The 25,788-nt window shown below is 41.1% G+C and overlaps 1 protein-coding gene across 8 annotated transcripts in view; it reads right to left on the bottom strand.

Annotated features, from left to right (window-relative positions):
- TAFA4 (TAFA chemokine like family member 4) overlaps positions 1-25,788 on the bottom strand; it is a 69,635-nt gene that overhangs the window by 6,499 nt on the left and 37,348 nt on the right. For all 8 annotated transcript variants that reach the window (XM_014270118.3, XM_074550402.1, XM_026796062.2 and 5 more), the window contains one exon: positions 1,751-1,906. In XM_014270118.3, coding sequence (XP_014125593.1) covers positions 1,751-1,906 — 156 coding nt within the window. The remainder of the gene's footprint in view (positions 1-1,750; positions 1,907-25,788) is intronic.

Here is a 25,788-nt window from a genome sequence, read left to right as displayed (position 1 = left end):
TATATATTTCTGCCATAGAATGACAGTGTCACTTTTGCAGTCTTTAAGTGAGTTTAAAATAATGCCTGACTTCTATTATCTGTTACATGTAAAAGTATTTCTGCTATTTGATGTGTCACGTAAAAATGCAGAAGACACTTCTGATTTAACACAAAAACTCCCTAAGAAAATGCATTGTTAAACTTAACTGTATTGCTGAATTATAAAGCATAAAAATGCTAGGCATCTATTTTTTTAAATCTACTTTTAAAGGGTATCTGTTTTGACAGCTTCGTAATAGGTAAAAAAAAATCAAAAAACAGATTCATGTTTACATAGAACACAGATTTACATAGAACATATTTACATTCACATAGAACAGAGTTCTATGTCTGACACTAAATATTTCTGAATATTAGATTAGAATTGGACTTAAAAGCTTTTTTTTCTATGTTTAAGTGAACTGGTTGCGATTATAGGTACAAAAGAATAAAAACAGGATCTTGCTTGTGAATTAATGGAATGAGGGGTTTTGGTAACTAAAATCTGTCTTGGAGTAGATTTACTAACTTAACAAGAGCAGCAACCCCTACAAAAAATAGGCAAATTAAATGGTGAATATTGATTTAGAGAAAAGCTCTCCATGTCAGATGTCCCAGCCCCATCTGCATTCCCAGTCTTAGGCTTGCATTTATTATCCAGTGAATTTTTAGCCAAGTCTTAAGACATCTGGAAAAGTTAATATCATAAGCTTGAATTTCTTGGCTTATGCTGTTTTCAAACTAGTTTTAGAGGAGAATTCTTCTGTGGGAAAAAATTAAGAAGTTTTATTGGCACAGACATGAAATGGACCAGCACATATATTAAGAGGATTAATTACACCAAGATTTATGCACAGGCTCATTATCAACAACGCACAGAGATGTCTCTAAAATTAACAAAAGGAAGGATTACGCCTTTTTGAGGCAGTGGGAAGTCAGACATCAAGGAGAATAAACTCAAACAATTTTAAGGAGGCAGGAGTGAGCAGAGGCTCTCACTATAGGAATATTTACCAATATAGCTGGACAGGATGTGCCTTGGCTTGTCTGGCCCTTGCTGCTGAACCAAACAGCAGCACTGTGGTGTTTCACCCCACAGACACCTTTGGCTGGCTGGGTGTGTGGTGTTTCACCCCCACAGACTCTTTTGGCTAGCTGGGTGTGTGGTGTTTCACCCCACAGACACTTTTAGCTACCTGGATGCTGCAGCTGGGCTTGTGGAGACAAGTCCAGGCCTGCAGGAGCTCTGGTGGTGCTGGGATGGAGCTTCCCCCCATAACAGGGGCTGCTCCTCTGGTTTTACCTATTTCCTTCACCTTTAAAGTGATGGTGAAGGAAAGGAGTTGGTTCTGATGGAGGGTTTGGATCCAGAGCTTTATTCTGGCCCACAGTCCTCAGGATCCAGCAACAGCTCCAACAGAACTCCCTGAGCCCGTGGTTGCTGCTCCTTTGAACCCCAGGGAGAGGGGTAGGGAGCCACCAACCAGATAGATGAGAGGAGGTCTCAAGGGACCAAGGACACCAGGATGGCCCAATGCCCCCCAGGGGTAGAGGGCATCCTTTGATTCTGCCAATCACTCAATGCCCTTCTGGAATTGCAGGACTGACAGACAGTGCTTGGCAGAGGTCAGGGAGGGGAAATGAGGGATGAGTGACACACCTGGGAGGGAATCTTCAGGGGAGGGGCACAGGTTTTGGGGTAAAGCCTGAAATGACAACCCAGCACTCACCTTCCACGCAGGAGGGCTGGGCCCGGGTGGTGCCGGCCACCTGGCCCGGGAAGCAGGAGCACTTCACGGTCTGGGAGCGCTCCTCGATCCGGTTCTTGTTGCAGCACCGGTGCACGGCCACCACCTCACACGTGCCCTGCTTCACCTGGTGCTGCCCTAACAGCCCCAGAGGTGAGAGAGGGAGAGAAAAAACACATCAGTGCCTGTGAGAAACCATTGAAATGGGATGACTCTGGGGGCAGGGAGGAATGATGAGGAGGACTTCATCACCTTCATCTTATTAGAAGGTGAAGCTTTTTGGAAGTTTTCTCCATGGCCTTAGGTCAAATGAAGTGTTCTCTTGGGGGTCAGTGTCTGCCAGCACAGAAAGCCTAAAATCTCAGCAGCCAGAGTTCCAACAGGATCTGGCTCATTCCCTGAGTTTATATACTGTTCTTATGAAATTAGTTTTTGTAAGTCAGTTTTCCAATCTATCTTCCCAATCTACAAAACCAGAGCAGGTCGGAGTAATCAGTTAAATGATGAAGGCAAAAAGAGCACACTCATCTTCCTTTCACTTCCTGACATCCATCAGGTTTTATATTTAGATCTTTCCCTTCATAAATGGACACAGTGGATAGGGTAATATTTAATACAAGAGAGACATCTTAAACAGTAGGGAAACTTTTTGACACATCCACATGTAAGCACTGCTTGTTATGCTTGTCATCACAGACAGGCTGAGAACAAGGTAGGCTGTAAAGCTGTCAGAGATAGTCTAGTTTTGTCCATAAGGAAAAAAAAAACATACCCAAACTGTATGGATTTCTTCAGTTCCCTCCCAGACCATTCTGAACAAACCTCTGACAAATATTGTGTGCTCCTGCTTTTCCCCAAGTTGGTTTTCCCCTCCTTTGCTCTTGCCTTCACATCTCACCTCAGTGCTCCTTGCAGCTGATCATTTTCCTCCCCTGCCAAACTTCCTCTCCATCCTGCCTAAACCTCCTCTCAGAAACTCCACTTCACAAGCCCCTCAGCTCCTTGTATAAAGTCATTTCCATGTCCTCACTTTCCTGAGCAGCCTTCAAGTGCTTCATCTTGCATTTGTCTTATTTAGAGTAGAGCCTTGGATGGCTCTTATCTGTGTTTGTAAAGCACCTTGTAAATTAACAGCACTACAGAGCAGGGTGAGTTATTTCATAAGAGAGAGAGACAGAGACAACACTGAGAATAACAAAAATAGTCACCATCAAAGCAGCACAAAGCATGAGAAGAGAGACAGCCCAGATATTGGTGTAGGTGTGGCTGATATCAAAGGCACAGAGAATAAAGAAATGCAGGGGAAAGGCAGAGAACTCTCCACAAACAGAAAATCTTCCAAGTGACAAACCTCAGAGTTATCCTGCTTCTTCCTCACTCCATGTTTGCCATGTATGGAGCTTTTTGGTTGGATATTTTGGGGTTTTTTGTTTTTTACAGTATCTGCTGCTAACTAACATCAGGCACACCTTTACAAATGAAATTTTCCTGAGGGATAAAGATCACGGTAATTTTTGTGCAGAAAATGTTATTAATTGATTAGTGTGAGATCTTAACTTTCAAAAAGAGTTAGCAATGCAATTTATACTTCTATGGGGGGAGTTCTTAAAAAAAAAGTATTAAATACATACATATAACTTTTTTTAAAAGTTGGCTTGGCAGTGTTCCTTGCTGTGTATGTTTTGGTTTCACAAGTATTTCAAGCACAGCTGAAATACTTGTGAAAACACTTGGCTGCCTGGATTTTCTTGCCAAATTTGTATTCATAACAACCTCAATGGACAAGAAACTATGCATATTCAATCTTGGAGTGGAAATGTGGTGTTCTACTTGAGCACTCAACTTTTTTAAAAATTATATCTACACAGAGCTTTTTGAGGTTTCTTTCCTTTTTCTTTCCCTGAGGACAAAGCTACACTACTTTTAAGCAAAATTTGCTACAGAAGAAAAATGCATAAGGTATTTTACAGCAAGTTGGCAAAATGCTGAAGACAACATAAAAGTATCTTCAGAGCCACTGTAATAAGTTTATTGGGAGACTGACTTTTCATGCAAGTACTTAATAATAAACAAGGAAAAAATGAAAACAGCTACTAGTCAGGAGAACAACAGCTTCTCTGTAAGTCAATATGGAAAACACACAAAAGAGAAAGCAAATTTCTCACTTCATCCCAAAATATTGTTCCTCAAAATACCTGACATGACAATGCTTGGAGAAAAGGTGGCACAACTTCTGACAGAAAATATTTTCTAAAATGAGATTGTTATTGAAGAGAGGCTGTTTATTTATGAGATAAATTTAATATTTATTTTATATTCTGGTTTTTTAGTGCTATAGCCTGAATCAAAACTCTTTGGAGTAAACCGGAGAAAATTTCCATTGGTTTCCTACAGTGCCCACTGTGCTTGTCCTGCATTCACTGGAATCAACAGCAAGTTTTTATTCACTTCAGAAGAGCAAGGTCAGAGTCTGCTTGGTCTCCTGAGAATGAGATTTTATAAAGAAAGAAATAAAAAGCAAAAATTCTGAGCTGCTCAGGCCACATATTTGTGTTTTTCATGTATCTCATCTGAAAAACCAAGTGGCCAGGCCTTGTCCTTAAGGAAAGTCACAATTCACCAGACGCCGAGATAAGAGAAGAAACCTTTTTCCAGAAGGTACATCATAAGGACGGACAAGATCCAGCTCCAAGGATCAATATGTAGTTGCAAGGGTGTCTATTTTCCACCTCAAACCCTGCTTCCTTTAGGTGAACAGTCCTGTTAAGCCAATACCAAAGGAAATCAAACACCCTGGCCCTGAGCATACAGCCCCAAAAACCTGGGGCTGCCTTTCAATTATCTTGTTTGACTTTTGAAGCAGTGACAGTGGTGCCCTGGAGTGCCAGGAGTCAACAGACACACTGCTGTTTGCAGAAGCTGAGATTAAGATGCCTCCTGAAAGCAGCCCTGGCTTTAGGAGCTGTTTCACTCACATTCCTCTTTGGCAGCTCCACCAGCAGGCGAGGGAAGGTGTCCCCTCTCCATCTCCTGGCAGGAGTGGGATGCCAGGTCTGAAAGCAGCCCTGCCACACAAGGGAAGGCAGCACTCCCCTCCCTCACCCCTCATGCACAGCTCTTATGGAGTACAGCACTAAAAAGCCCCAGACATCTGCATGCATCATTTGCATTAATTGGATTGCCCTTGTAATAGTCTTTCCCCTCCTACACGCTCACATCGATATTTCCTCCTGCTTGTTCACACACATCCTGACACTTTTTATGCTGTTGAGCACCATATGAATTTCTCCTTAATATTCAGACACATCTGTGAGCAGGTGCTGAACAAATGCTGAGGGTTAAAGTGGTGCCTTTCAGTCCTGTTTTTGCCAGTGCTCAGGAATCTAGAGGATAAACATTTGTTTGCAGAGTGGCTTCCACATTTAAGAAAATTCACAAAAAATCTTAACCAACCCTAACTCAATCTATTCCTCCCTAGATCTACTGAAACCTGTTGTATTTGCATTCAAGTGCCCAAGAGCAGCAAAAAGAAAGAATATAAGAATTCTCTCCTGTATATTTTAATATTCATCTTGCACTAAATAAACCTTCACCTCAGGTTTAAAGTACACTTAACATGCAGCTGAGATTATACTGACAGAAACACTCAAGAAATGCCTTAAAATATTTTATAATTGATGGATTCTCTGGAAGCCAAGTCATTAGAAGAGCAGGGAGTGAAGAGTTTTCAAAATGTGAAGATCACAGTAAATGAATTCTATGCTGGACACATCAGGAAAGCCATTTCAGAGAGAAATGCAATGAGAGAGAGGGAGAAAATCTGTGGAGAGCAAAGCCCATAAATTCATAGCCCATCACCTGTAAACCTACTCAGATCTGTGACTTCAGGGCTGTCGGTGTTTGGGGTTGAAATTCAGTTACATCTTCCCTTTTAAATAAGAAAACCCTCCAGAGGGAAAAACATATTATCAGCAGCAGCATCACAGGAAGGTCTGTGTCACAGACCAGTTTCTGCACACTGAAGGGAGAGCATGGGCCAGCCAGGCACAGAGCAGGACAGGGGATGAACGTTGAAAACCACACAGCTCTGTGTTTCCTCCTATCAGCAGTTTGGCATGTGTGTTTCCAACCATATCCTAATTTCTTTACAGCTATTTCTCCCCAGAAACATCAGTGCTGCTCTGGTTCACTTTCTCTGTTTCCCAGTACAGGCACAGACACAATGGGACAGGGCTCCCTGATGGAACAACCTCCAGGAGTTTTCTGTGAATTTTCCTGTCATCCATAATGACATACCTACAGATGACAGCAGCCCTCAGGTGCCCAGGTCTAGAATGCCTCTTAATGACCTCAAGAACTGGCCACTCATGAAGGTTCTGTGACCATTTCCTTGCCATCTGTAGGATTTTTATCCCAGAAGAACGTGCTGTGTAGAGCTGCAAGGCAGCCCCCCAGGATTTCAGAGAACACAGACATCTCTGAAGAACAAGAAAGTACAAACCAGAAAATTATTGGACTTGGACATTACTCACGACACTTGTGTTGGCTTGTAGAGATGACTCAATAATCACTACTGAACTGTTTATTCTCAGTGGTATTCTTAATATTCTCAGTATTATTCTTAGTACTTTTTTTTCAACAAACACATTTGACAAGACCTTATTTTCATTTTCTTCATAGGAGTCAAAGGGCAGTTACCAATTAATACTTCTAAAACTCATTGAAATGCTCAAAAGAAAAGAGGGAAGTACAATTATTGTTAATAAAATATCAAACATGGTAGTGATGCACTTCAAAACCACAGGGAGCATATCAAAGAAAGAAGGAGGCTTTCAGAAGGCTGCTAACCAATTCTGTCCACATGCATTTCATCTCTGTGACTAATTCTGATCACTCCCAGGGAGTGCTGTCTCAATGCAATATACATGCAGGCAGCATGCCTCCGCCAGAAATCCTGAACAAACGCCTCTTTCTGCTCATTTCTTGGCTAAGAAACATAAGGAAAAGACAAATTTAAAGGGAGTTTTTATCTCTGTTTCATAATCTGCCACCTCTGATGAAGAGAGCTACTATGCTGTGGAGAGCAGCAAATCTGGAGTAGGATGAGCCCAGCTCAGCACATTCCTCAGAAAGCCTCAAAAGCAGCAAGCTTGGTCTGCACAAAATCAACTGCATCATTTATTTAAAGGGTAAGAGGATGGATGTCAATAGGAGGATGAACAGCCATGGAACTAAATATTGCAGACATTAAGAGAAACAAATGAGTTTAGAAGTCAGCACTGATGCTGTTTGGAAGAGGAAAGCACTTTAAGAAGCTTGGTGCCAGTTCATCATCTGCCTTCATCTCATGTTGGCTTTTGCTTACAAATACATGGGCATAGGAAGCACACACCAGAAGGCAAATATTGTTAGAAAAACACAAACATTAGAGGAAATAACACTTGCTATTTTTTGTATTCTTTGCCAAACATATTTACAAGAACCAATCCAGCTCACAGGGCAGGGTTTTTTGAGGGGTAAAAGTAGAAAAGGGCTGTTTCTAAAGATGACAACTCTTCTCAAGAAAATAAGCTAAAGTCACTTGGAAAGTAAAAACTACACACCATGTTAGAGGCTGAGAGTATCAGCAAAGCTTTTTCTTTACTACCATTCAATAAGCTACTGGGTTTTTCATAATTTCACATTCATGTACCAAGTTTCTATCTTAGATGCTCTCCTTCAAGGGTATACAGATATATGCATACACACACACTTCCTCAGAAATTGTCTCTGAATATACAAATCAGCCCAGTTTCACTTTTAAAGTTCAACCTTTTCACTTATGGGCAGTAAGGGAGTGCTCAGAGATAGTCCAGATCTGCCCCAAAAGCCCAGTTCAGCTGTTCTAGGAATAAACAGACAAGAAATATCTTCCCATAATCTGCCCATGATAGCCGGCAAAGTAAGATGTAACACACAAAAAAATCAACAAAAATAAAAAAAGGGGGGAAAAAGAATCCTGTTTGCTAACCATTACTGTTACAATCCTCAAATACACTGCAGGATTGTGATTCCTAGTGCTAATACCGGTAAGGAAAAAGCAAGCAAAGGTACAGCCATTTAACAGATATAGGAACAGAGGATGGAGCCTCCATGACGTGCAGGTTTCAAACCAAAGAGTTTTTCTTACAATTTATAAAGTTACAGATTTTGTCCTCATCAAGACATTTGGGCTTTTTTCCTTGTGGAAACCAGCAGTGTGGTATGTGCAAAATCACAATCAAGATTTTAACTGGGGAATTAGGCAAGCAGTCCTGAAGCACTTTAAGTTGTTTCAGGTGAGAAGAAACACATGGGGTAAAAAAACAAACAACTCTCAAAACAAGCACCTAAATAGAAAGAAACCCCAGGGGTACAGTGGGTGTACCTCCATATCAGAAAATAGGTGAGTGACCTCAAACCCTGGTAATGAGACCCAAAGAGTTAATGAAATCATAACCCTTCAGAGCAGGTGGAGGAAGCTGCTGACACAGCTGGAGAGAACCATGTAACACAGAGAATTCTGTGCTGAGTGTCAGGGGTCACATCCATATGGAGATTAAAGTCCCCTGGAATAAGTAGCACAGGTGACCTTAGATCAGACACAAGCACAGAGACTTCTCCAAGGGATGAAGCATTAAATCTGAGTGGTCAATAAATCAAAACAGCTGAGAAGGTGCTGGAAATGCAGGGGGGAGGAGGGAAAAGCTGCTGCAAATGGGAAGGTGGATGAAGGGTGACCTGGAAGCAAAAACAAATTAAAGCATGAGTGTGTCTATCTGCCAGGGGGCTCGCTGAAGTCAATCAATGAGGTCTGCTGCCTTTCAGCTGGGCACCAATATTCATCTGCTTCAAGCACACACATCACTTGTACAGACAGAATCCAAGACTTGAAACCTCATAAGGCACCTCAGAGCAAAGCAGTGTTAATAATTTCCTACTGGCAGCTTCCTGCTGTGGGGCTATTTTAGGTGAGGCAGAGGAGAAAATGCAAAGGAAAGATTTGGTTTTCAATCATAACTTGCAGCAAATGAGAATCATTGTGCTCTCTAATACAGAAGAATTTCCCAGGTGTCCCATTAACATTCACTCCTGCTATTACACGTGGACCACTATTTTTCTCTCATTTGTTCCTTCCTTCACAAATTTATCATGAGAGAAAAGAAAGAGAATGAATCCAGTTCCCTGGAGAGATTCCTGCTTGCCTGAAGAAAGCAGGTACACACACATCCATACAGGCCAGGCTTATGGTTACCACTTTGTAAGCAAAAATTTAATTTTCTGCCTCAAGTGAGAGCTGATTTCCTCCTACAAAAGGGTTTTTCTTGCCATAGGAAAGCAAAAATAGCATATTTGGGACCACAAACTGAGAAAGGCAATCCCATCCACAGCAATAATGAAGCCATCCTGCCCAAGGTGTCACTAACACAGCCCTTGCAGGCACCAGGAGCTCACTGCCATTTGCAGTTGCTCTCCACACCCAGTCTCAGAGCAGCTTATTGCTGCTCATCTATGGCATGACAGAAGTTCATTTAATAGTATCATAATCTTCAAGAAATTAAAAAAAAACCAAGAACAAAAACTAAAAAATCAAAACCTTTTAAGTCTGTCTCATGCATGCAACAAAATATATTTTGAGGATTAAGCCTTGTGCCTTTCTGAGCATTCCTCTAGCACCTGAAATATCTAATGATCATTTCAGGCTTACTTGTGTAAAACAAACATTTGTAATCTACTAAATACCAGAGGTATTTTTAACCCAGTTCAAGGTCGTTCATCAGAAAAGAATGATATTTGTTTAGAGAACATGAAACACTAATTGTTGTCTAAGTCATTAGGCTCTGCAGATTAAGTAAATGGAAGCTGCCAGAAAACAAAGTAGATGTTTGGGGAAAAAAGCATTCTCTTCATTTCAAGTGAAAATTGAATCTTTATTCTCAGGTCCAAATAGAATCAGTGAAAGTGGGGAGAGCAACCAAGGAAACATTCACTGTACTCCATTTCACTGCTCAAAACAGCTCACACTCACAGGGCATAAAGAGATTCTGCTTTTCTATTTATTTTTATAATGCCAAGGTATATTTCCCTCCTTAGATTACTTTGATGGGACTATAGAATAATAGGACTTTGCCTGAATTTGATAGTTAAAATTGGCAAAAAACGAATTATTCGTTAATTAACCCTCATTGGCAATCTGTTCCAGAAAGATCTAGACATAACTGTTATCATTAAATGGTGTGGTTTATGAAACACTTCTGCTTGTCCTGTTTGACATTCTGAATTTAAAAGATGGGCTGTGAATCCCTCTTTCCACTAATTGCTCTGTGTTTATTAAAATCAGAGCAGCATTTGTTGCTAGTGGAAGAACTGTCTTTTGCAGAAACCAGAACCAGCAGATAAGACAGAATGTGAATGATAGATTTCACTGCAGAAGTGGGATGGAGTTTTCCTGTGATAGGCAAATCAGGCAAATGGAATTCTGAGGAATGTTACAAGCAATCAGAGCAGTTAATGCACTGGGCACCAGGCCACCAGCTCCTCAGCTGCTCTTTAATCCCTGGGAAAAGCCCTCTGTCTTGATCACCAGTGATTAATTATTTTCAAAGTTTGTCTCATTTTATATCAGCTGTAATGATTACCTTGGGTTTATCTGATGGAATAGACAAGGAAAGCATCACAGCAGCCCAAATATGAGATCCAGCTGCCAGTTAAGCAATAACAGGCCATAAAACTAAATTGAACAAATGCATTTTTAACTCTGAGTGGCATGAGGACTTCTAAGTGGTTTCAGCATGTACAGACTCTATCCTACCTGGCTGAACAGTTAATTGAACTTATTTAACTGCTAGATCCAGAAGTGCAAAACATAAGTGAGGTTTCCAGAAGTGCAAAACATAATTGAGGTTTCCAGAATGTCAACAGACATTTTTTAGTCAGCACTGTTGAAACATGAGGGGTTTTCTTACACACTGCAGACTGCCCGGCACTTGATGCTGCATTGTAACAGACACACAATAAAATATAATCACAATAAAATAAAGTGAAAATCAACCTGGTAACTGTTACCCATAGGGCCATGTTTAAACTCCTGACCCCAACTTACACTGCTAATGACAGAAAAATAATTTAAAGGTCAGAATTCAGAAGTTGTCAGGGTCTGCACATTTCCTTTTTTATACTGACAATTCTCTGTCAAAGCATCACCATTAATACTTCTTTCTCTTTTCAAGATTCTTCAGCTCTCTTGAGCCTCTCAACTTTAACTTTTTAATCTTTTTTACCTAAGAATAAAGGTGCAAGACTACAATTTTTAACATTCCAATTGCAGGCTATAACCCAAAAAAAATCCCAGAAGGGTGCAGTTCAAAGACCAAATGTGGAGAGCTCTGCTCAGTACCTGGGCATGCACAAGTGGGTGCTGCCACAACACACAAACTGTGCTGATCTCACACTTTATTTCTTCCATGCCATTTGTATGATCAACCCTATTATTTTCTGCAGCAAAAAGTTGATTTGGAAGTCAGTGTACAGCTAGTTCTACATAAATTTAGCTTTTTTTATTTGGCACCTAGCAACAATCAAGACATTTCACCCAGGCTTAAAATGTGAATTATTATAAAAAGGCTGTTCAAATCAGTAAAGACAGAGTGTTAACAGACCTTTCTCAGAAATGAAAGAGCTATCAGTTAAAACATTACTTTTTGTTCCACATATCCCATTCCAAGCATCCAAGAATCCAGCTCTTCTTCCATTCTTATTAAAATTGACAGTCCTTGACAACAATTTGGTAGATTTTCTATTTTAATTAAGCCATTCAGCTTAAAGTGAAAAGTTAAAACATAACATTATAATGGCACAGAAGCCACCATATCCTGCAATATGTACCACAGGAACAAATTGGAAAGTAGTTTCAAAAGCTTCCTCCCAGACCATGTCACAGCTTTAACAGAAAGAGACCACAACCCTGGGAGTTTGATCCTTGAATGAAATTCAATCCTCACTGCCATCCCTCAAAGGACTAAGAGAGCTCTTGACTCTTGCAGATTATTATATTTGGAAGGGGGTTTTTGACCATGAGATGGAAATCTGCCCCCCAATAACTGAGCACATTTCTTTTGTGATGCAGCAGATGCAATAATAGCATTTCCCCGTGCCTGTAGGAAACCAGACAGACACTGGATTAGCTCCAGGACACTTGACAAAGCATATTTGGATTAGAAGCTCAGAGGAGTTAGAATTGAAGAGGAAGTCTCAAATTCCCAAGGGCTTTTAAGTGTCCCGTTCCTATGTTGGCAATGAAATCTATTTGAAATTACAGCAATTAGATGCTTAACTAGCAGGAGAACACTTGGATATTTTTCTAGATGTTGGCCAGAAAAGAAGTAAATCATGCATGTAATTCTGAAAAGGAGATTTACTTCATTCACCACAGAAGAGAGGGATTGCTCTTTTTAGAAGGAACACTTGTCACAACTGGGCAAGTTGCAGGAGCAATGTAGTGAAATTGTCCCTGGAAAGTGTCCCAGCCAGCTTGTCAGATTTGACAAAGTTGCATTCTTACCAGAAAACAACAGGCTTCCTCACCTGGGGAATTTTCCCTTGGCCCTAATAAGACTATCAGGAAATGCAGAGATGAATTAGAATAGTCATTAAGGAGACAGAGCATAAAAAATGAGCCACAGGAAAGGTCAGAGCAGCGAGGGTGAATGAAGAAGAGCACGTGCCCTGTCACCACCGCTGCAGATGTGAGGGAAACAACCAAGGGAGAGAAGCAGATGTTCCTGTTAAAGCCTTGCAAATTTCATGGCTGCTTTCAAGGATAATGGAGCAGCCATAGGTGGCAGGAGCGGACATGTCATTACCTTCTGCAGTGCTGGTGAGGCTCCCCCAAGAGCCATTGACTTTAACAGCAATGCTCCACCATCTCCTGCCTGAGCAAGTTAAAGGTGACCTGGCACAGTTGTCACTAGTTTCACTCCTTCCACAAGGATGGTACTCTAAATAAAGCAGTTGGGTTTTCCTCTTGAAGTCAGCATATTAAAAAGGGGAAACTATTAACAGGTTTTTTCTGATGGTATTCTCAAAAAAACCTTTCAACCCACAGTTTATGCATAGGTTTTCTACCCCTAAAAATTGTGTTGATTTAACTCACTAGAAAACAGTTTCTGCCAGTGTGGCTCTTCTTGATCTCAAAACACACATTGCTTTGCAGTATAAATTGTCAGAACAGTAGATAACTTTGAAAATCCATGGACATTGTGAGATTATATTCAGTGTCCTTTTGATGCTTCTTTCAACTCAGTGCGTCAGCAGAGACAGGGTGGGAAGCAGCCATTGTTTGCAATAGCTATTCCTACAGAGCAGCAGCAGCTCCATAAAGGCACATTCCTCTGCAAGACCCCTTGCTTGAAGGTCCTGAGAAGCCAAGAAAAGGTCAGTTTAATCTGTAGTGAATGCCAGCAGCAGGAGACAGTGAGAGCTGCATTAGTGGCACTGTCTGTGAGGAGCTGCCAGGTGCTCCACAGCCCTGTACAGCACATATGCCCATGGAAAAAGACTCCCCTTCCATTCACACCTGCTCAGCTCCTGTTATTTTCAAAGCTTCTCAGGACGCTGTGTGGGGTTGGACAGCCTCCCTCACACTGTTCTTTGAGCCTTTAAACGTGAACTTTTGGCAGGCTCTGCTTTAAACACGAACTGCTGCACTGCCTCCTGCTGCTGGGCTCCCTCCAGTGCCCACGCCAGAGCTCTCGTGTCCAGCAGCATTATCACTGCCCAGCAGGCAGCTCCCAGCTGCAGGAACCTGCCCAGAATCACATTCATCTCCCTCAGTCAGCACAATCCAAGAAAACAGCAGAAATTCTGTCTCCTATCTGGATAAGAGGGAAGGAGACGGAGAGAAAAGCACAGCCACGGCAATTTTTATTCAGTGAATTTGTACTTTTCAACAGTCCAGAGAGCTCCAGCTCACTGCAAACCCAGCACCTGTCTGAGGGCACTTCCTGGCTTAGGAACAACCTTGAGGTGAAAGGCTCTACATCTCATTACTAATCCATCAAAGCTTCCTGATCTCATGTGATTGCATCTTGTAATTATTTGCAGGCACCTCTTCTGAGCACAAGAAATTACAAGATTTTCTGTATAGTGACTATCCACCTTCAGAGCATGCAAACCTGGCCAGCTGAGATTAAACAATATAATTAACAGGTTGGTTTCTGCACTACCTGAAGAGAACTCAATTGTCAGCACACTGACAGTCCTGCCTAGCCCAGTTTAATTCTACCTTGACAAACAGAACTCTCAAGGAAAATAACTCACCCACTTGAACTGCCATGACTTTTCTTTAATGAAATAGTCTGAGCCTTGTAATGTAAAAATACCTACATTTCTGCACTTAATAAAAATGAGTTTTGCTTAACAAATATTTAAAAAATTTATTGTTGGGGAACAGGCATGGTGGTATTCAACATGACAATGCAGAAATAGAATGGCTTTTCACAAGTTTTTTGTTATTTCATATGTGATTAAGTGCCTGCAAGATTTCTGTTTAAATACTTCTAACAAAGTAATTTACTTTTTACTCCTGAATTACAGGTGAAATATGTAATAATTTTAATTGCAGTCCCCAACAAATTTCTTCTGAGAATGCAAAAATGGCAGTACAGAATCTAAGGTAAAATTTCCCCTTTATTTTTGGGCAAAGGCTAAGGGAGAGACAAAAAATGTGGAAGACTTAAAAGATTCTAAAATGAGTATAAAAAACGTATTGGGCTTAAAACAAGAAAATACAGCAAAAGATGCATTCCACTGTGAATCAGTGGCTGTGATAAGGCAGGATACATCTAGAATGAATATTTTAATTCATTCTGAAATCAGTGGCAGATGGCCTGAGGTTATCATAAATATGTACACTTTGGAAGTAGCCTTAGCTGAGAAGGGATCCAGCTTCAGCAACAAAACCCCAGAAGAGCTCACTTACAAACAAGAAAACAGGTTTCTCACTATCCTGATCCAAGTATTCTATGTTCTGTGAGGCTGCAAAACTATGGTTTATCTTTAATCACAATTCAAACCTACACAGCAAACCAGACCAATGAGCTGACAATAAATGTCCTCATAATTTGACCTGGCCATGTACAGAGTGCTCCTAACTCCAAGTCATACAAAGCATTGGTTTACAAGGCTCAGCACCAGAGAGAATTAAACTTTCAGATATTAGAAACATCTGACACTTCATTTAGAGCGTCCTACTTTTACCTGAAAGAAATTTGCTATGCAAGTTTCCTAAAAAGAGCAGGAAAGTACCAGAAACCACACGCATTTCCAGCACCCCCAGTTCCACACGGGCTGAGTAAATTGCAAATTTCAGCATCACCTGTTCCTCAGAGGCTCTTAACTCTCACACATCCTAGAGGCAAGAGCTGGACAACTGAACCATCACAAAGATGTGATTCCCCCAGGTACCAGGACAGCCCCAAGGAAGGGAACATCCACATGGGAGTCCCTGAGCCAAACACTGGTGGTGGGTGGGACAGTGGCAGAAAAGTGAGATAATAATAAAATCATCAAATCATCGGCTTGGGTTAGAAGGGACGTGGAAAATCAGTTCCAACCTGCTGCCATGGGCAGGGACTCCTTTCTCTAGACCAGGTTGCTCCAGGCCCTATCCAGTCTGGCCTTGGATACTTCCAGGGACTGGGCAGTCACTGCTTCTTTGGGCAAACACCCCCACAGCCAAGAATTCCTTCCCAATATCCCATCTAAAGCTGCTCTCTTTCAGTTTGAAGCCATTCCCCCTTCTCTTGTCACTACAGGCCCTTGTAAATTAGTCTCATTAGCCTCTCTCCATCTCTCTCTTAGCCCCCTTCAGCCCTCACAAGGATTTCTCTGCTGTCTCCACAGAGGCCACAGTACAGGGTTCTGATGGAGCCAGCTGGCAAATGATCTCCAGAAAAGAACTTGGAGGAGCTTTCAAGTATTTCTTCCAAACTGACTGCAGCAGTGGGGCACCTGAAAGCCTGAACCACTGCATTTAGTATAAATTTCACTCCTTACATAAGTTTTAAGTATAATTACCTTCAATATCAAGTACCTGAAATATCAATAGTAAAATCTCAGACCACCAACACCCTCCTTTAGTTAAAAGGCTGCCCTTTTTCACTCCTCTTCAAATCTACTGAGCCTGTGAGCCAGGGTGGGTTTGTTCCCAGTGTGCCCTGGCTTCACATTTATTCTTTCACACAGGCAAGGCACTGAGAGCACTGAATTGCCTCCTGTGGGTATCTTTTACAAGCCACTGAACAGCAGGGTGTGTCAAAGAAGAACTCAGCTCCCTTCCTACTGAGAACCATTCCACTTTTCAGTTTGTACTCATTAAATTCCACTAACTATTAGACATGAAATCAGACATGTTATTTGGCAACAAACCTGACATCTACTTGTAATTGTCTAGGAAAAAAAAACAGCATTATTTCTCCTTCAGGAATGCATTTTGCTCTCTAAGATTAAAAGGTACAGTATTTTGAGAATCATAATTCATTCTCCCTTTTATTTATTTAAAATCACTGACATTTTATCAGGAACTTCAGTAATATATTGTTATTCAAAAAGCACTGAAATTGGGTAAGAGAGAATAGGTTTCTATTTCTTCTAATATTCCTGTCAGTTCAAACCAGAAGAATTTTTTTTTAGTTAACTTTTTACATGTCCATCAAATTTCAGAAAAAAATTCAGTGAGTAGAGAAGAAGAATCTGTTAATTTAGACCCCATAAAACCTGAAAATACTGCAAGTGAAGAAACAAACATATTTGTGTATGAAATACCTTGTCAAAATTGGGATTATCCTCTTTGAAAGAGTTTCTCACCTAGCATTTTTCCTTCCCAGCATTGTGAGAACAGAGCTATGACTGACCATGGTGCACAGCCTGAAGCACAGGTGAGTTCCATGGGAGAGGTGGATGGCAATGACCAGGGTGAACAGATCCTGTGTTAGAGATCCAGCATGCTGCCAGTCCAACACATCAGCCTTTGTCAGCTCCTGAGTAACTTTAAGCATCTGTACAGGGGTGGATTTTTTGGTAGTTTATGTTTTATGGCACACAGAGCATTTATGGGGAGTCTGTTAGAAGTGGAAAGCAGCTTTGTTTGCAGGATTCTGTGAAGGGTTTCCTCAGATACCTTCTCACTGCAAGGTGCTGCTGTCATGGGGGCTGAGCAGGGACCCTTTTCTCCCAGCTGACAGTTCAGACCACACCACAACATGGAAAGTGATGAATTAAAGTACTGAGGGACACTTCTGGAGCAGGGGTGACCAGTTTCTGGCTGGAGGCAAAGGGAAAACACAGGATTTGTGTTGCTTGCAGTAAGGAATCAGGCCTGGGTGTAAAGGTAAATGCAAAGTGGTTTGTGTCTTGTCTTTAGAAGTACTGAACCAAGACAGGCAATTAGCCAAAATGAGAATGGACTCAGTGAAAATACTTGTTATTTGTTTATTATTCACTAACATCTGATAGAGACTCCACAGAAACAAAATCCCTTCCTGGAGGTCTTTGCCTTGCTTAGAACTCATTACCCCAGAGACTGGAGATATCACTGATGCTATTTTAATCCACTAAGCTGCTGCTGCTTAGCTATGTGGCAATTCTTATAAAACTCTGCTCTGCACAAAGCAAAACCTTCTCTCTCCTGGCAAGAAGTCCTTGAACTTGAAGGTTTGAATCTCTAGCAAGTCAGACTGTGGCAAAATGACTAGTCATAATAGCAGTGCAGGATAATGCCTTACATTTCCAAATTTCAGGTTTTGCTGTACTGTATTAGTGCACATCCAGCAGATCTTGTCACCAATAATTACTATCCCACAGCAACTACACTAAAGTACCCACCAATTAACTAATTTCATTTTGACAGTTTTAGAAGCAGAAGAGGAGAAATATTGATGTCTCCCAAGCACAGTCAGCAGCTGACACACATCTTCTTTCTATCCAAAGGAGCTGCTGTCAAATGAATTGCTTAAAAAGGTATTTGAGGTGGTACTACAGAATGCAGCAAGGATGCACTGCAGAGCCTCCTGCAAGTATTCATTCTTGGGGTGCTATTAAGATTGGTACAAATGAAAAATACTCCTTGCTGCAAGAAATGACAACTTGAGAAAAGTAGTATTTATAGATGGCCAGTGTTTTAAAGGCTGAGTGAGTTTTTAGAATAGACATTACTTGTAAGAAATAAAGCAAATCTTTACTTTTTCAGCAATATGCACTAAATATTTAATAAGGGATCCTGGAGCTCAGGAAGGTTTAAGACACTGTATTAGAATATTGAACTAATAAGCTCCTCCAGAAAGCCTCTAAATACGTATAGTTAAACATTACCTAGTTTATTTTAATTATTTAACACAGAGACTGAAGGAGGTTAATGTGACCCAGTGGACTTGTTTATGTTGAAAACTATTGCCTCTCCTTACTCAAAAATCTGCATGCTGAGCTGCATCAGAGCACAGAGCTACAAGGGAGCCATAAGGAATAGAGGTTTACAGCTGCCTGCTAACACCAGGATGGGAGTGCTTGCACCAGGGCTGTGCCTGCACAGAGACACAGCCCATAAACAAAGTCAGGCCCATTAATTTTATTTACAACACTTGGAAAACTAATATATCTAAGTTAGAGGTATAGCTGAGAATGCCTTGGATGATGGGGGATATTGCTAATTTCCCAATTTAGTTTTAGAAATATAAAAATCTCCATCATTTACTCTTCAGTTCACAAATCCTGATAGCTAGTGGTCCTTCTCTTTCTTCAGACTATGGATCTTACTTCACTTGGATCTTCAGCCTGGTCCTCCAGCTATGACAGGAGAGAAAGTCGTCTTCACTAAGCCACAGAAAACAAAGAAATCACCCAAACCTCCCTGGAAAACTCAAATGATAGAGAATAGGTACTAAATATTATGGAGAGAAAACCAGCTTTGCATACAAAAATAAGATGAGGGAAAGGCAGCTATTAATGGCCCCCACCAGGGAAGAGAGGGAATAATCCACTTTTAAGCAATGCCAGCTAAGACCCAGTATATTCACCTGGATGTCTCTTCTTTAGAAAGACTAAAATCTAGTCTTACATAAGTAAAAGGTTTAAGTTTCATTTTAACTGGTTATCTTCTTTATCAAAAGAAATCTCATTCAACATTTGTTTTCATTTGTCCTTGGGAGCACCACCACAAGCTGAGGCTTGTGTTCCTTCCTGCACATGGAATGCAAAATCATCCTCTCATGCACAGCATAACCTGCCAGTGAACAACATGGCTCAGCTCTGCAATGTCTCTGCTTCAGAGAAATGTTCAGAGCCATCATTTCCATTCTACAAACTGGTATTTTTAAATAAATGTTGTCACAGATTAGGGAGAAAAGCCACAGAGAGCAGAAGTCAGGGGCCCATAGAGGATCAGTGGCAGAAGGAAGGCACTGGAGCTCACTGTGCGCATGGAGTCACATGCACTCACAAGGGAACAGACAATGAAAATTTTGCATATGTGTTTCCCAGAAACAAAGAATGCTCTGTGCTAAAGCAATCCCATCAGCAGATCCATGCACAAAGCTCTGTGCTGCTCTGCCATTGGAGATCTACTGGCTTTAAACTGCAGAATCCTGCCCAAAAGGATGGGAACAACCTATTTCAGCTGCACAAGAGACCTGCTCTGCCACCTCAAGTCTTTCTCACCACCAGCACCTTCCTGCAAGTTATAACCATGAGTGTTTTGTTTCTAATTCATTGCTCTGCTTGAGTGAAAGGTGTATTTCTAAACCTTCACAATTCCACAGTTATTCAATTTCCAAGACTTAAATAAGTTGGTGTTTGTGCTTTGGAGTTTTGCCCTCTAGAAAAACAAAACTTCATGAAAATTACTGATCTCACAGTAAAAACAGCCTGGTTTTCGAACAAAGCTGAGGTAAAACAATGCCAAACCTCCAAGTAACATCAACATCATCTTCAATCACCTAAAAATCTCAGTACTGGGGAAATCAATGGGGTAGAAACTCATCCGCACAAAAAGAATATAATAATTAGTGATTCACATGTTTTATCTGAGAGTGAACCCAGGGGGTAGCAAAGTCTTTTTAACCCCAGTCCTGAATAAAAATAGCACATTTTAAGTCTTAATTTTGTTGGCTTATTTTTCCTTTTCTGCAGGAATTTCATTAGTGCTTTCCTTTAAAGCTCTCCCAAAACTCGGTTATGTGCCTGGAGAGCTTTTAAAGGAAAAGCTCTTACTCATTTGGCATCTCCCTCCAGCCCCTCCTAGCTCTAATTACAAGGTACAGATTAAAAATACAAATTAGTTGTAGCATTGCATCCTCGGCCTTTTGGAAAAAAAAAAAAAAAAGGAAAAAAACCCCAAAAAACACACAACAAAAACATAAGCAAAACACCAAGGGGGGAAAAAAAGAGTGAAGTATCCAACCTAAGGTAAAATGTTAAAGTCAAGGAGCTTGTACTGGGAGAGAGGGGAAGAAAAGATGAAGTCCAATTTTAAAAAAAATCAGTACAAAGCTCACATGCCCGTGGCAGTCTTGCTTGAGAACAAAGTTGTGCAGCATGCAGGTGACATAATTAGGTCACAGGGGGCAAGGCTTCTTGGAACTATATATAAAAGAAATCCATAAGAGTTCTCAAATTACACACCTTCCAGGTTTCAAGAAGGTTCGGAACAACAGCTCTGCAAGCAACCTGGTGTGAGTCCTTCCTGGCAGTACAAAGCATTGCAGTTAAATGATCTGGCTAACTAGTTGCTTTCCATCATTATTCTGTTCTCAGCTTGCAGTTATTTATGGCATCTTGCTACACATATTTTATAACTTCATCACTGAACACAAAAAAACACTAAAGAAATTAAAGGTGAGCTACTATTGGTGTTACCCTGTCATTTGAGAATGAGGAATGACATTGTTCATGTAACAAATCTGACTAATAAAAGACTTGAAAAGTGGGGTTTTCAGAAGAGTCTTAAGGGAACACTGAAAACAATGACCTTTCCAGTTCAGCATTTGCTGATGATATCTAATGTTTGATGTCTCAAAGGGATGAGATCTAATAATCAAAATGTAATGGAACAGAAACCAAGTGTGAGCTGGACACTGATACCTGAGAACAGCACAGGCTGTGCTGGGAGGGATGGAGCCCAGTGTTTGGGTCACAGTGTGCACTGACACAACCCCTGTTGTTCCAGCACTCTCAAAAATTACTGGGGAGTCACTGACAGGTGGAGGCACTGGAAAATATCATCTCTCCTGCTCCTTTAGAATTTCAGTCCTTCAGGGTTAAGAAGTGTTTGAAATTCAAGGTGCACACATGGCTGCCCTTTAGGAAAGCACTGTGAAATACAGAGTCTCACTAAACTCAGCAAACCACAGCAATCTCCTGTTCTCTGCAGCAGTCCCAGTTCCATTTACTCTGAAGCATTTCATAATTAATTCAGAACATGCTGGACTGTTGGATTGACAAATATCATCATAAGAGCAAATTGAAATGTAAAGAACTAAAAAGAAATCACTTGCTTAGGACAGAAAAAAATGTATTGTTCTTATCACCTGTAGCCCATCCCAACACTTGGAACAAGACACCAATATCAGGATGAATTTAGCAGCAGCCTGTCTATACCACTGTTACCGGTGCATAAATCACCTCTTGATTAAACTGTATCATTTCATAATGAATGTACAGGACCAAATCCCAGTGCACTTCTAAGATGTGGCCTTAAAACTTTCAAAGTTCCCTAAAACTCCCCATTTTCATATGGATTATTTTATGTCTGCCAGCTAGAGCTGCTCTGTCCTCTCCATGGATATTCCATCTTCTGTCACCTGGAGCATGCACAGCACTCTCCCACAGGGCCAGGCAGAGTCCTAGATTAATAATGCTAATGAAATATCTTCCCTGCATGGCACAATTAACACAAAACTAAGGGATCTCTCTACTTTTTAAAAATTCTCCTTCAAAGCAATTTTTCCTTGCAGCTTTTAAGCCAACCAGATCAATCCAACAGCTGGGAGAGTCATGTAAATCAAACAGCCCCAATTTCCACAGTGCAGCATCAGATAATGCATTCAGCCAGTGCTGGTGTTGATAAGTTTGAAACAGTTTTGTGTCCCTGTATCTGCAAGCAAGTTCAGAAGGAGGTGAACAAGTTGCCAAAATCTTGTTTCATTCTAGGATTAAGGGCTATAACAGAGGCCATGCCTGTACCAGCTCCAAGCTTGCAATTTTTTTCCATATAGCAATTTTCCTCACTTCATTGTCTCCATATTCTTGCCTAAAACCATCACAAAGACCTGTGGCTGGGATTAAGTCTCTTCTACATATCCAAAAGGAAATACTGTGGATTTACTGTTAATAATTCAGCATTTATAGCTCTGCTGTTCTAGGGAAATAGTCTGTTCTGATCTCATATTTCCTGCTTGCAACAAACAGCACTATCCTTATTGCAACCACTTAATGCCATATTCACACCCTTGTAAACACAAATATTTTCTCTTAAACCTAGAACCAATTCCAAAGAAAGCTGCTGTGATCTAAAATAAAAATTTGTACAGTCAGGGTTTTTCTTTAACATGAGAAAGTCCCACAAAAATTAAAATTCAAATGATAGCAACATCTTGGGTATCTAGGTAGAGCCCAAACTTCAATGAACAAGACAGAGCTTTTTGGTTTTTAACATCTGGTCTCCTGCAACTAAATATTCAGTCGATGCATTTCTTTAAATTGCTCTTGGATAATTAGTAAATTCTGTAGCTGACAGCAAGATATTTTCTCTCACAGTACAGAGTCCACACATGAATAGCTGAAAAATACAGCAGTGACACTGAGGTGAACTGCCCACACTTTTATCATAATAGATTGTTAGCCTTGGAGCTGAGCTGGATCTCATTTAAATACGAGCACACATATAAAGTATTGCAGGTCCAAGCACTCAGCATAAAATCATGACATCTGGTTGTGAAACATTTAGTTATTATGTACCTTTATAACATAAACGTTAAACATCTTGATGCTGTACGAGATGTTGTTACAAATTTTAAGAAACATAATTTACATTTTAAATAGACTCCAAAATTCAGATAACTGCTTCTAACACGAGGATACCAACATGAGGAACGTGGGGCTGCTTAAGGTCAAACCTAATTACAAAGCCTGCTAAGACGAGGATCATTTTTTAAGCAGTGCAAAATTAAATTATTTGTCGGCGCTATCAGGCAGTAAATACCTGCCTGCTTTAATTGCTGTTGATACAGCCTAATAAAACTTGGAAAGGAAACGTTGGGGCTCAATTTCATTTCTCTTCCCAGGTCCAGATGTGCCTGGGAAGCAGCGGGCTGGGCTGGTCCTGCTGCAGGGCCACCACACCAGGGATGCGTCCCCTCCTCAGTGCCTCACCTGGCCCCTGCTCCTGCAAAATCTGCAACAGCAACACACGTGTTGGACACTGAGCCAGCTAAACACCGAGCTGTGCCTCTCCTGGACACACCGAGAGGTAAATAAGAGATGAAGCGGGGAGAAAATCCCGTGGAAATGTGGGAGAGCGTGTTCCCTGTGGGAGCGTGGCAGCGCTCAGGCCGTGGCTGTGGCGCTGCTGCCATCCAGCGGGGCTCGGCACAGGGACCCGGCAGAGGATGCAGAACCAGCCACGGGCACAGGGATGCTCCTGCTGCACCTCCTGGCAATGCCCAGCAAGGCTAAGGTGTGCAGGGAAAGGAAAATAAAGCGTGCATAAGAAGCCTGTCACAGACGTGTTTTATGAAAAATCCTTTCCTTAGGATTTTTTCTGCTGAGAAGCTGAAAGACCTCAGGAACAAAATGTAAACAATGGTTATCTGCTGCTGTGGAATGCAACAGGTAGATAGATCTTCGATTAGTCCATGTTAGTTGTTTCTAATTAATGGCCAACCACAGCCCAGCTGGCTCGGGCAGAGAGTCTGAGACATCTGCCTTTGTTATCATTCCTTCTTCTTCTATTTTTAGCTAGCCTTCTGAAGAAATCCTTTCTTCTATTCTTTTAGTATAGCTTTAATATTATATATATATCATAAAATAATAAATCAGCCTTCTGAAACATGGAGTCAGATTCTCATCTCCTCCCTCTTCCTGGGACCCCTGTGAACATCACCACAGAAACATTTGTAAGAGTCTGCTCCTTCTGCACAAGGAACAAAAAGTCACCTCCTGCCCAGACTCACTCCTGGTGCTGCCTGGGAAATCAGTCCATGAACTCAATCTACTTCCACCCTGCAGCACTTGAGGTGTTTAAGATGCTGGAGCTGAGAGAGGAATGGTGACACAGAGCTTTGTAACGTGCAGGATCTTATCTATCTTATACCAGCACAAATTTCAAGTCTTCAGATCCAGAATTTCACTGCACTTAAAATGGAGGTTCAGCACATACCCACATCAACCCACTAGAAAAATCCTTCTGGCTGTTAATCTGCTGTGATAGGTACCTAAATATCTTGTTAAATCTAGCTTTAAAAGCCTGTATCTGCCTTGTTTCAGTATTTGGGTGCTCAGAATACACGTAGAGCAAAATGAGACTTTGATATTCTGCTATCTACTTATCATCTCCTCAAAGATTACAGACAAGCTAAGAATTTGTAAATGATAGCATAACATTTTCATTACCAACATCATTACTTGTGGATGATGAAGCAGAGACAGTGACAACAATTTAAAGCCAACACAAATTGTCAGGGTACTGTCTACAGGGCAATTTATGAAGAAGATAAATTCCTGATGCTAATAGGAGACTACAGCAAGACATCAACGGGACAGACTCCTTCAAATCAAGGAGAATGGGAGGGAAGCAGGGGGAAAGTTGGCTGACTTGGGACCGGGGAAGAGGAAAAGACAAAGCTTTCCTCAGCAGTTCAGCTGCACAATCAGTGCTCTGCTCTGAGACACTGCTGAGACAGAGAAGTGTCAGTCTCTGCATTTATCAGACCTTCATATTTCCTGTAAAATTGCTACAAGAAACACAAAATGATCATTTATCCTTCTAATTTAACTCATCTTTAAATCCCACTACACAGAATTCTCCCAAAGAGCAGCAGTGGTGTAGCAGCCAACAAAGAAGGGGGTGCTGCTTTATTTTTGGTGTATGGGGAGAAACAGATGACTGATAAGCACTCACCAGTACCTGATATTCAACTGCACCATTGGTAGAATGGGAGAATCATAATCCACATTTCATCTGATTTGATTATCTTGGGGTTTTTATAACAGTTTGAAAGCCTGACACGTTGTCCTCCCTGTACAGTCAACCTGCCAGGAAAGCAGGGGCACAACCAGAACTCCTCCACTCCCCAGAAAGTCCTGAGTGCTATAAAATCACTCTACTGGAGTCACAGGCAGAAGCCAGGGCTGCCTGTGATTACAGGCTGCACCAGGCACCAAGTCAGCTTTTACAGAGACTCTGCAAGGGTATCTGCTTTGATTTACTGCCCTGTGTTCAGCTCAGCTCTGTCTGAGCAAGACACCCAGCCCAGGACACTCCCAGTGATTAATTTCAGGAGGACTCATTTAGGATAGTTGCGTTCTGTCAGTAGAGAGATATTCTTGATTTGCCTCTGTGCCAAAACACAATAAATCCATTTACCTGTTAAACAAGTTAACTGGAGCATTAAAGCCCTGATCATTCACACACCCCTACAAACAAGACTTGCACAGCACCTAACATGAAGAATAAACTCAGCTTTGGACATTTCCACGACGTTACTTCTCAAATGCATTTTGAACTTTAGCACTTTTTTGGACACAGGACCGCAGACTTAACAGAAAATATACAACATATTATTTGATTCTAGCCAAGAGGTTATGTAATCATTAGTGCAGACCTATTTATCTTCCTCTCATGTCATCATTCAGAAATTTAAATGTGATTTTTGAATTTCAATTGGCCTATCAAGTGTTCAATGACATCATGAGATCCCGTCTCCACTGAAAGGGATTTCTGCCTTTCTTTTCCC

Source organism: Zonotrichia albicollis, chromosome 12 (assembly GCF_047830755.1).
Source record: "Zonotrichia albicollis isolate bZonAlb1 chromosome 12, bZonAlb1.hap1, whole genome shotgun sequence".
NCBI classification, from domain to species: Eukaryota; Metazoa; Chordata; class Aves; order Passeriformes; family Passerellidae; genus Zonotrichia; species Zonotrichia albicollis.
The sequence above is the reverse complement of the archived record's forward strand: the minus strand, read 5'-3'. Positions and strand labels throughout refer to the sequence as shown.